Source organism: Hemitrygon akajei, chromosome 7 (genome assembly GCF_048418815.1).
Source record: "Hemitrygon akajei chromosome 7, sHemAka1.3, whole genome shotgun sequence".
Lineage (NCBI taxonomy): Eukaryota > Metazoa > Chordata > Chondrichthyes > Myliobatiformes > Dasyatidae > Hemitrygon > Hemitrygon akajei.
This window is the reverse complement of record NC_133130.1, coordinates 15,774,873-15,787,600: the sequence shown is the minus strand read 5'-3', so window position 1 is coordinate 15,787,600 and position 12,728 is coordinate 15,774,873. Positions and strand designations below refer to the sequence as shown.

General features: G+C 43.0%; 1 protein-coding gene across 1 annotated transcript in view; it reads left to right on the top strand.

The window, feature by feature from the left end:
• The window catches only part of pex3 (peroxisomal biogenesis factor 3), a 54,356-nt gene that overhangs the window by 22,753 nt on the left and 18,875 nt on the right, over positions 1 to 12,728 (top strand). The window contains exon 6 of the mRNA XM_073050428.1: positions 1,921 to 1,987. Within this exon, the coding sequence (XP_072906529.1) occupies positions 1,921 to 1,987 (67 nt within the window). The remainder of the gene's footprint in view (positions 1 to 1,920; positions 1,988 to 12,728) is intronic.

The following is a 12,728-nucleotide window of genomic DNA, read 5'->3' as shown; positions in this document are numbered from 1 at the left end:
GTAGAGGATGTTCAGGGTTTTCCATAATTGACCGTAGCCTACTCAGCGCCCTTCGCTCAGCCACCGATGCCAAACTCTCCAGTACTTTGCCCACGACAGAGCCCGCCTTCCTTATCAGCTTATTAAGACGTGAGGCGTCCTTCTTCTTAATGCTTCCTCCCCAACACGCCACCACAAAGAAGAGGGCGCTCTCAACAACTGACCTATAGAACATCTTCAGCATCTCACTGCAGACATTGAATGACGCCAACCTTCTAAGGAAGTACAGTCGACTCTGTGCCTTCCTGCACAAGGCATCTGTGTTGGCAGTCCAGTCTAGCTTCTCGTCCAACTGTACTCCCAGATACTTGTAGGTCTTAACCTGCTCCACACATTCTCCATTAATGATCACTGGCTCCATATGAGGCCTAGATCTCCTAAAGTCCACCACCATCTCCTTGGTCTTGGTGACATTGAGACGCAGGTAGTTTGAGTTGCACCATATCACAAAGTCCTGTATCAGTTTCCTATACTCCTCCTCCTGTCCATTCCTGACACACCCCATTTTTGCCTTTGCACTGTACTGCTGTGAAATAATACATGTTGCATCATACATCAATGATGACCTGTCTGATTCTGATTGCCACTAATTTATAGGTGAGAGATTCCTGACATCAGGAGATTTGATGGGGACATGGGGGAATGAAATGGAAGTGTGTAGGATTAATGCAAATGCTTGGTTTATGATCAACGTGGACTTGATGAGCCAAGGGACCTGTTGCACTCTGAGCAAGCTCTCACAAGGTGATAGTAGCCAGATTTTTTTTAACATTGTAAATGATTTAGTGACAAGTACTGACCCGGGCCCTGGATGGGGCCCCGTACTGAGTTTTGAAATACTTCTGTGGTATCCACATGACAGAGTGGAAGGATCCTTCAGTTTAGCATCTCTTCTGATGGATGGTAACTGTGCTAGTATGGTTGTCCCTCAGAAACCTACCAGGACACCAACTTTTCTCCTTGCTGTCAAGTGTCTGGAGTGTATCCAGAACCCACAGCCTTCCGATTTTGGAGGCCAGAAAATGTTAGCTCCTCAGTCACAGTCGACACAGGCAAACCCCAGAATAGTTTTTCATCATAAGATGTAGGAGCAAAATTAGGCCATTTGGCCCATTCAGTCTGCTCTGCCATTTCATTATGACTACTTTCCCCCACTTAAGCCTAATCAAGAACCTGTCAAACTCAACTTTCACTGTTCCCAATGACTAGGCCTCTGCAGCCATCTGTGGCAATAAATTCCACAGATTCACCACCCTCTGGCTAAAGAAACTTCCCTGGTCCTAGAGTCCCCCACTATGGAAACATCCTCTACACATCCACTCTATCTAGGCCTTTCAATATTTCACAGGTTTCAAGGAGTTTCTTCTCCTCATTCTTCTAAACTCAGTGAGTACAGGCCCAAAGCTATCAAATGCTCTTCATATAGTAACCCTTTCATGAACCTCCTCTGGGCTTCCTCAAATGCCAGCACACCCTTCCTTAGATGAGGCATACAATGCTCCAGGTGCAGTTTGACCAATGCCTCATCCTTCCTAAGATATTGCCTCTTGTAGATGTCCTTGATGGAAGGAGAATTGTACCCATGATGGACTGGTTGAGACCCCATTCTCTGAAGCCTTGTGCGTTCCTGTGCACTGGAGTTCCCATACCAGGCTGTGATACACCAAGTCAGAATGCTTTCCCTGGCACCATCTGTAGAAGTGGGTCAGAGTCTTCTATGTCATGCTGAATGTTCAGTACTTGCATTGTACATAAAGCAAGAAGGGATACCAAGAGAGATTTCATGACTGTTTGTATTAATGTTAATATGGCAGCCACCCCGGTTTGTTGCTGTTTATTTAAACCCTCCATTACTGTTACTGTTTCACTTCTGTGTTGCAGACGCCGTTAGCCCCTCCTGAGGTTCAGCAGCAGTACCTGTCCAGTATACAGCACCTTCTCGGTGACGGTAAGCATTATTCTTGTCAGGTACCAGCTTCAAAATCAAAGTTCAAAGTCAATTTAAAAATCAAAGTACACATCAGAAGTGGCAGATGGAGTTCATCCCCAGAAAAATGTGAAGTGTTTCACTTTGCAAGGTCAAATTTGAAGGCAAAATACAGAGTTAATGGCAAGATTCTTAGCAGTGTGGAGGAACAGAGGATTGTCAGAATTGATCAGAGAGCTTAAGGTATAAGAACCCACAGGGGTAAGTGATCACAATATGATCGAATTAACCCTAAATTTTGAGAAGGAGAAACTAAAGTCAAATGTATCAGTATTACAGTGGAGTACATGGAATTTCAGAGGCATGAGAGAGGAAGTGGCCAGAATTGATTGGAACAGAACACTGGCAGGGATGACAGTAGAGCAGCAGTGGCTGGAATTTCTGGAAGCAGTTCAAAAGGCACGGGATGTATACGTGCCAAAGAGGCAGAAGTATTCTAAAGGAAAAATTACAAAACCATGACTAACAACAGAAGTTAAAGCTGACATAAAAGCCAAAGAGGGGGCAAATAATAGAGCAAAAATTAGTGTGAATTAGATGAATCCCTTGTATTCAGGGATTTATCTTCAAACCTGTATGAGTATGCTGCAGTTGTTACCGACTTCATTGAAACCTATGTGGATGGATGTGTGCCTATACATTCCCAAACCAAAAGCCATGGATGAACCAGGAGATGCATTGTCTGCTGAAGGCTAGATCTGTGGCATTCAAATCTGATGACCCAGGGTGTACCAGTAAACCAGGTATGATTTGCAAAGGGCTATTTCAAGTGCAAAGAAACAATTTCGAATGAGCTCAGAGACAACATTGGATGCATGACAACTCTGGTAGGGTTTGCAAGACATTACTTCTTACAAAGTGAAACCCAATAGCATAATTGGCAGCGATGCTTCACTACCAGATTAACTCAACAACTTCTATGCACGCTTTGAAAGGGAGAACACAACTACAGCTGTGAAGATCCCTGCTGCACCTGATGACCCTGTGATCTCTGTCTCAGAGGCCAATGTTAGACTGTCTTTAAAGAGAGTGAACCCTTGCAAGGCAGGGGGTCCCGATGGAGTACCTGGTAAGGCTCTGAAAACCTGTGCCAACCAACTGGCAGGAGTATTCAAGGACATTTTCAATCTCACTGCTATGGATGGAAGTTCCCACTTGCTTCAAAAAGGCAACAATTATACCAGTGCCTAAGAACAATAATGCGAGCTGCCTTAATGACTATCGCCCAGTAGCACTCACATCGACTGTGATGAAATGCTTTGAGAAGTTGGTCATGACTAGACTGAAATCCTGCCTCAGCAAGAAGCTGGACCCACTGCAATTTGCCTATCGCCACAATAGGTCAACGGCAGATGCAATCTCAGTGGCTCTTCACATGGCTTTAGACCAACACAAACACCCATGTGAGGATAGGCACAGCTCAAATACCATCTACGAATTTGCTGACGATACAACCATTGTTGGTAGAATCTCAGGTGGTGACGAGAGAGTGTACAGGAGCGAGATATGCCAACTAGTGGAGTGGTGTCGAAGCAACAATCTGGCACTCAGCGTCAGTAAGATGAAAGAGCTGATTGTGGACTTCTGGAAGGGTAAGATGAAGGAACACATACCAATCCTCATAGAGGGATCAGAAGTGGAGAGGGTGAGCAGTTTCATGTTCCTGGGTGTCAAGATCTCTTAGGATCTAAGCTGGTCCCAACATATCGATGCAGTTATGAAGAAGGCAAGACCGCAGCTATAGTTCATTAGGAGTCCGAAGAGATTTGGTATATCAAGAAATACACTCAAAAACTTCTATAGATGTACCGTGGACAGCATTTAGACAGGCTGCATCACTGTCTGGTATGTGGGAGCTACTGCACAGGACTGAAAGATGCTGCAGAGGATTGTAAATTTAGTCTGCTCCATCTTGGGTACTAGCCTACAAAGTACCCAGGACATCTTCAAGGAGCGGTGTCTCAGAAAGGCATCGTCCATTATTAAGAACCTCCAGCACCCAGGGCATGCCCTTTTTTTGCAGTTGCCATCGCCTGAAGGCACACACTTGCTGATTCAGGAGCAGCTTCTTCCCCTCTGCCATCCGATTCCTAAATGGACATTGAACCCTTGGACACTGGCTCACTTTCTTAATATATAGTATTTCTGTTTTCTCCACAATTTTTAATCTATTCAATATTCATATACTGTAATTGTTATTTATTACTATTTTATTTTGGGTTTTTTTCTTCTGTATTATGTATTGCATTGTACTGCTGCTGCTAAGTTAACAAATTTCACGTCACATGCAGTGATAATAAACCTGATTCTGAATTATGAGGATTTGGAAGCTTTTAAAAATCCAACAGAAGTCATGTAAAAAAAGTCATTAAGAAGGTGAATATGGAATATGACATCAAGCTAGCCAATAATAAACAAGATGCAAAAGGTTTATTCGGATACCTGAAGTGTAAAAGAGGCGAGAGTGGATATCAGACTGCTGGAAAACGATGCTGGAGGGGTAGTAATGGGGGACAATGAAATGGCGGATGAACTGAATAAGTAATTTGCATCAGTCTTCACTGTGAAAGACACTAGCAGTATGCTGGAAGCTCCAGGTGTCGGGGGTCATGAAGTGTGTGAAGTTATCAATTCTAGAGAGAAGGTGCTTGGGAAACTGAAAGGTCTGAAGGTAGATAAGTCACCTGGACCAGATCATGTATACCCCGGGGTTCTGAAAGAGGTGGCTGGAGAAATCGTGGAGGCATTAGTACTGATCTTTCAAAAATCACTAGATTCTGGAATGGGTCCAGAAGACTGGAAAATTACAAATGTCATTCCACTCTTCAAGAAGGGAGAGTGGCAGTAGGAAGGAAATTATAGGTCAGTAAATCTGACTTCAGTAGTTGGTAAGGTGTTGGAGCTGATTATTAATGATGAGGTCTCTGGGAACTTGAAGGTACATGATAAAATAGGATATAGTCAAGGAGAAATCTTTCTGGACAAATCTGTTGGAATTCTTTGAAGAAGTAACAAGCAGGATAGACAAAACAGAATCAGTTGATGTGTACTTGGATTTTCAGAAGGCCTTTGCCTTTGACAAGATGCTGCACATGAGGCTGCTTAACAAGCTGTGAGTCTATGGTATTACAGGAAAGATTGTACCCTGGATAAAGCAGTAGCTGATTGGCAGGAGGCAAAGAGTGGGAATAAAGGAAGCGTTTTCTAGTTGGCTTCTGGTGACTAGTGGTGTTCCACAGGGTTTTGTGTTGCGACTGATTCTTTTACATTATATGTCGATGATTTGGGTGATGGAATTGATAGTTATGTTGCAAAGTTTGCAAACTATATGAAGATGGGTGGAGGTGCAGATAGTTTTCAGGAAGTGGAAAGGCTACAGAAGGACTTAGATAGATTAGGAGAATGGGCAAAGAAATGTCAGATGGAATGCAGTGTTGAGAAGTGTATGATCATGCATATTGGTCGAAGAAATGAAAAGGTTTTCGAAGTGGAGAGAAAATACAAAATATGGAGGTGCAAAGGGACTTGAGAGTCCTTGTGCAGGATTCCCTAAAGGTTAATTTGCAATTTGAAGCTGTGGTGAGGAAGGCAAATGCAATGTTAGCATTCATTTCAAGAGGACTAGAATATAAAAACAAAGAAGTAATGTTGAGGCTTCATCAAGCACTAATGAAGTACCGCTTTGAGTACTGTGAGCAGATTTTGGCCCCTTATCTTAGAAAGGATGTGCTTAAACTGGAGAGGATGTAAAGGAGGTTCACAAAAATGATTCCCTGATTGAATAGTTTGTTATATGAAGAGCATTTGATGGCATTCACTGGAATTAAGAGTGAGGGGTGGCTTCATTGAAACCTGTCGAATGGTGAAAGGGCTGGGTAGAGTGGATGTGGAGAGGATGTTTCCTCTGATGGGGAGAGTCTAAGACCAGAGGACACAGCCTTAGAATAGAAGGGCATCCTTTTAGAATGGAGATGAGGAAGAATTTCTTTAACCAGAAAGTGATGAATCTGTGGAATTCTTTGCAAGAAGCAGCTTGTTGAGGTCAAGTCTTTATGTATATTTAAGGCAGAGGTTAGACCATAAGACACAGGAGCAGAATTAGGCTATTCAGTTCTGCCATTCCATCAGAGCTGATCCCCAATCCCACTCAACCCCATTCACTTGCCTTCTTGCCATATTCGTTGATCGATCAGGAAATCATCAGCTTCCACCTTATATATACCTATGGACTTGACCTCCACCACAATCTGTGGCAGAGCATTCCACAGATTCACTACTCTCTGGCTTAAAAAATTCCTACTTACCTCTGTGATAAAAGGTTGCCCCTCAATTTTAAGGCTGTGCCCTCATGTTCTAGATACCCCCACCATAGGAATCAACTTCTCCACATACACTCTGTCTAGTCCTTTCAGCATTCAGTAGTTTTCAATGAGATTTCTCACAACCCCCCCCCCCCCCTTTCTTCTAAAGCCCAGTGATTACCGGCCCATATAGATGCCAAAAGCTCTTCGTATGTTCCTGGAATCATCATCGTGAGCCTCCTCTGGACTCTCTCCAATGACAACACATCTTTTCTGAGATATGGAGCCCAAAATTGTTGATAATACTTAGTGTGGCCTGACTAGTGTCTTATAAAGGCTCAGCATTATCTTTTCGCTTTTATGTGCTAGTCCTCTTAAAGTAAATGCCAACATTGCATTTTCCCTTCTTTACCACAGACTCAACCTGTAAATTAACCTTCTGGGAACCTTGGATGAAGACTTCCATGTCCCTTTGCACCTCTGAAGTTTGAACCTTCTCTCCATTTAGATAATAGTCTGCACTATTGTTCCTTTTACCAAAATGCATAGTCATACATTCCCGAACACTGTATTCCATCTGACACTTTTTTGCCCAGTCTTGTAATTTGTCTAAGTGCTGGTGCAATCGCATTGCTTCCTCAGCACTACCTACCCCTCCATCTATCTTCATATGATCCACAAACTTTGTCACAAAGCCATCAATTCCATTATCTAAATCACTGACAAACAATGTGAAAAGGCCCCCTTTATTCCCACTCGCTGCATCCTGTCTGACAGCCATTCCTCTATTCACGCCAGTATCTTTCCTGTAACACCATAGGATTTTGTCTTGTTAAGCAGCCTCATGTATGGCACCTTAGCAAATGCCTTCTGAAAATCCAAGTAAATGACATCCACTGCCTCTCCTTTGTCCACCCTACTTGCTACTTCCTCAAAGAACTCGTTAACAGATTTATCGGGCAAGATTTTCCTTCACAGAAATCATGCTGACTTTGACTTATTTTATCATTAGTCTCCAAGTACCTGAAACCTCATCCTTAATAATAGACTCCAACACTTTCCCAATCACTGAGGTTAGGCTAATTGGCCTGTAATTTCCTTTCTTTTGCCTCCTTCCCTTCTTAAAGAGTGGAGTGACATTTGCAATCTTCCAGTCCTCTGGGACCATGCCAGAATCAAGTAATTCTTGAAAGATCATGACCAGTGCATCCACTATCTCTTCAGCAACCTCTCTCAGGACTCGGGGCTGTAGTCCATCTGGTCCAGCTGACATTCAGATTCAGATTCAGTTTATTGTCATTTATAAACCACAATATACAATGCAGTTAAAAAATGAGACAACGTTCTCTGGAATGTTATCATGAAAAAGCACAAAGCAGACCACACAAAAAAAACCACATAACGTTTGATAATCCCCATTCCAGAGTCCAGAGAGGCTGCTGCGTATTGATAGCGCGCTACCGTCTTAGTACGTTCCCCGGAAAGGAACTACAAACCCATCAGACAAACCTAAAGCTAGAAGACCTACACAAAACCACATAGTTACATATAGTTTCAACAGTGCAGACAAAACCATAATTGATAAAAGACTAACTGACAAAGACCACATAATTATAACACATAGTTTCAACAGTGCAAAGCAATACCGTAATCTGATAAAGAGCAGTCCATGACACGGTTTAACAGAAAGTCTCAAAGTCCCGACAGCCCATCATCTCACGCAGACGGTAGAAGGAAGAAAAACTCTTCCTGCCATGAACCTCCAGCGCTGCAGCTTGCCGATACAGCACTTTAGGAGCTCCGACCACAGCCAGCTCCGAGTCGGTCCGAAAACTTCGAGCCTCCGACCAGCACCGAGCATCATCTCTGCCGAGCGCTTTGACCCCGGCCCCGGCCGCCAAGCGACGGGCAAAGCCGAGGATTCAGGGGCGTTCCTCCCAGTGATTTTTCCGATCGCACAGTAGCAACGGCAGCGAAACAGGCATTTCAAAAGTTCCACCAGATGTTCCTCCATGCTTCACACGTCCGTCTGCATCAAATCAGGATTGTACACAGCCCCTACTTACAGATAGCAGATATTCATTCCTGGAGTGGCCGCTGCGCGCTGCGTCGCGCCGCCATCTTGCACCTTAAGACCTTTGAATTTTCCTAGCACCTTTTCCTTTGTAAGTGCAATATCACTCACAGACCCCTGGCACACTGCTAGTGTCTTCCACAGTGAAGACTAACGCAAAGTACTCATTAAGTTAATCTGCCATGTCTTTGTCCCCATTACTACCTCACTAACATCATTTTCCAGGGGTCCAATATCAATTCTCACCTCCCCTTTTGCTTTTTATATAACAGAAAAAAACTTAGTTTCCTGTTTTATATTAATGGCTAGTTTGCCCTCATATTTCATCTTTTCCCCTGTAGCTTTTTTAGTTGCCTTTTGTTGTGAAACTTTTAAGATCCATTCATCCAACTTCCCACTCACTTTTGCTGCCTTTTATGCCCCTTTCTTTGGCTTTTGTGCAGTTCTTAACTTACCTTGTCAGCCACAGTTGCCTCCCCCTGCCATTTGAGAACAACTACTTCTGTGGGACATATCTATCCTGTGCCTTGTAAACTATTCCCGGAAACTTCTGCCATCTTTGCTCTGCCCATCCCTGCCAGTATCCTCCAATCCACCTGGACAAGCTCCTCTCTCATGACTCTGTAGTTCCCTTTATTCCATTGTGATACTGATACATGCTTCTCCTTCTCAAATTGGAATATGAATTCAATCATATTATGATCACTGCTTTCTAAGGGTTCCTTTACTCTTAGCTTTCTGATAAGATCTGGGTTACTACACAACATCCAATCTAAGATAGCCTTTCCCTGAGTAGGCTCAAACACAAGCTGCTCTTAAGAAGCCATCTTGTAGGCATTCAACTACCGTAATTCCCTCTCTTGCGAGCCTACGCCAACCTGATTTTTTCCAATTCCCTTTCCTATTGAAGTCCCCCATTGCAATTGTGACATTACCCTTATTACATGCCTATTTATGATTCCCATAATGGTTTTTATTACCCTTGCTGTTTCTTAACTCCACCCACAAAGATTCAACATTCTCTGACCCTAGGTCACCTCTTTCTAAAGATGTAATTCCGTCTGTTAGCAATAAAACCACACCACCGCCTGTGCCTTCCTGCCTGCCCTTTCGATATAAAGTATATCCTTTGATGTTAAGCTCTCAATTATGGCCTTCTTTCAGCGATGACTCAGTGATGCCCAGAGGTTTATACCGACCAATCTCTAATTGTGCCATGAGTTCATCCACCTTATTCCAAATGCTATGTGCATTTAAATTCAGCACTTTCAATCCTGCATTCTTTGCCCTTTTGATTTTTGCCTGTGTTACAATTTAACTCTTTGCTCTGTCTGCATTTGTGCCATTGATTAATGGCTTGTCCTTCCTTACATTCATATTACATCCATCATTTACTTGTAAGCCTCTGACTTATCCTCAGCTCTATCATACTGGTTCCCATCCCCCTGCCATTTTACTTTAAACAACTCTCAGCAAGTTGATAGATTCTTGATTGGTCTGGGGATGAAGGGATACAGGGAGAAGGCAGGAGATTGGGGCTGAGAGGAAAATTGGATCAGCCATGAAGAAGTGGTGGAGCAGGCTTGATGATCTAAATGACCAAGTTCTGCTCTTTATGGTCTTGTGTCCATAGATCCCTCAAAGTTGCAGTGTATGTTGATAGGATCATTAAGAAGGCATATGATGTGTTGGCCTTCATTAGTTGAGGGATTGAGTTTAAGAGCCACAAGGTAAAGTTGCAGTTCTATAAAATCCTGGATAGACCATACTTGGAATATTGTGTTTAGTTCTAGTCACCTCATTATAGGAAGGATGTGGAGTTTTTAAAGAGGGTGCTGAGGAGATTTAGAATTTTCTATTTGGAACAAAGGAGGGTGAGAAACATTCTTCCTTGGGACAGAAATGGTTAATACGAGAGGGTATAATTTTATGGTGATTGGGGGGAAGAATCTCAGAGATGGGTTTTTTTCCCCAGAGTGGTGAGTGTGTGGAATCCACTTTTGGGAATAGAGACAGATACCTTAGGGACATGTAAGAGACTTTTGGATAGGCACGTGGATGAAAGAAAAAAATGGAGGGCTACATGGGAGGGAAGGGTTAAATTGATCTTAGAGTAGGTTAAATAGTTGGCACAACATCGTGGGCCAAGTGGCCTGTACGGTGTTCCATGTTATAAATCTGATACCGTATATTGTTCAGAATTTGATTTCAACAGTTTAAAGAAGTTTTGATAGATACATGGAGGGGGAGGGGGATGGAGGGATATGGTTCAGGAGTAGAGCCATAGAACCAGGCAGAATAACAGAGAGCAAGGATTAAATAGTCCAAAGGGCCTATGCGGACTCTGATTTACAATTTGGGATGAGTGTGCAGAAAGGTGATAACTGGAGTTATGAAGAATTGTCCCTGCATCACCATGGCAACAGTCGGCAATACAAACGTCAGGTGATTTGCACAAGTGCCATTGGAAGGAGGAGGATTTTATTTCTGTTTTGATGAACTAAGTTGCAGTCATCTGCTTCAGGGCGCTGGAAGTGGTTCAAAGGGAACTTTGTAAAGAGATTCGATATTAAAGAGAAAACTGACAAAGCGACATTGATTCAAGATCCAAGATTGTTCAATGTCATTTCCAGTAAAGGAGAATGAAATAATTGTTCCTCTGGATTCGATGCAGCTCAAAAAAACCAATAAGATAACACAATAATAAATGCAGTAAACAAATACATAAGATAGCTTATATGCGTAGATTAATGCTAGGCTGTCCATAAGGTGACTGGTATGAAATAATAAAGTAGTGGTGGATTTAGTGGGTAGAGGTGTTGTTCGGCCTTACTGCTTGAGGAAAGTAACTGTTTCTTGAGTCTGGTGCCCCTGGCATGTATGCTGCTTAGCCTCCTCCCTGGTGTGAGTGGGATACACAGTCATCCATGAGTAGGGTGGGTGGGATCCTTCATGATGTTATTGGCCCTTTTCCGGTATCTTGCTGTATATGTGTCCTTGATTGTTGAGAATGTGCAGGTTCAGCTAGATTAATTGGATTCCTTTGTAAGAGCAACGCACACAAACTGTTGGAGGAACTCAGCAGGTCAGGCAGCATCTATGGAGCAGAATAAGCAGTTGAGGTTCAGGCCAGAACCCTTTACTAGGACTAGAAAGGAAGGAGAAAGAAGCTGGAGTAAGGAGCTCCTCATATGCTCCATCCTGTCTTGCCCCATGAGGTTTTTGTTTGAGTGAAAGGACCATGGCGTTTTCTGAGATTTCAGTGACCATGAGGCACATTCTCCGCAATCTCAGCACCTCCAAGTCGATTGTGTTCTCTTGTTGAGAAAGGGATGATGGCTGTCATAGGACAGAATTGAAATTAGTCCAGCATAATAACAGGCTTTTTGGCCTAACTATGCTGAACATTTTGCCAAGTGAAACTAATTGAATCTGCTGCCACATGGTCTATATGTGCATCGTGTTCCGGACACTCACCACCCCTTCTGTGGTGGGAGAAACATGTATTCAAGTTTATTGTCATCTGATTGTACATGTATACAACTGAAGGAAATAACATTCCTCCAGACTATGATGGAGCTACCAAAACATATATTACACACAGCACATAAAAGCAAAATATAACCACAAATAAGTAAAATATAATTCAAAATGCACGTTCAACAGTACAGTAAACCGTATGATGTTGTGGTGGGTTGACCTCAGTAGTGGGAGGGTATTTATTAGTCTCATTGCCTGAGGAAAGAAGCTGCTACCCTTTCTGGCAGTCCTCATCCTGATGCTCATGACTGTAGTGAATAAAAGAGATTGTGGGGTGGTGGGTAGGGAGCCTCGACAGTACTTTGGGGCTCTTTGTATATAACACATGAGGTAAAGGTCACAAATGAGAGAGAAGGTTTTTTACTCTCCTCTGTAGGGTCTTGTATGAGATATTGCCCCACACATCTCTTAAACTTCCTCCTCCTGACTTTAAAAATATAACGCCATGATATTTGATACTTCTACTCTGTGGAAAAATCCATGACTATCTATGCCCCTGCCTCCGATAACTTTATGCATTGCTCCTCAGCCTCTGGTGCTCCAGAGTAAACAATTCAAGTTTGTCTAACCTCTCCTTAAATCTCATACTCTCTAATCCAGGCAGCATCCTGGCAAACCTTTTGTGCAACCCTCTCCAAAGCCTCTGCTTCCTTTGAGCAACCAGAACTGCACATAATATTCCAAATGTGATTTTGTCAGAGTGTTCGACAGCTGCAACTTCACTTGCCATCTTTTATACTCAGTTCCCAGACTGACTGAAGTTATTTTGTTTTATGCCTTCTTGCTA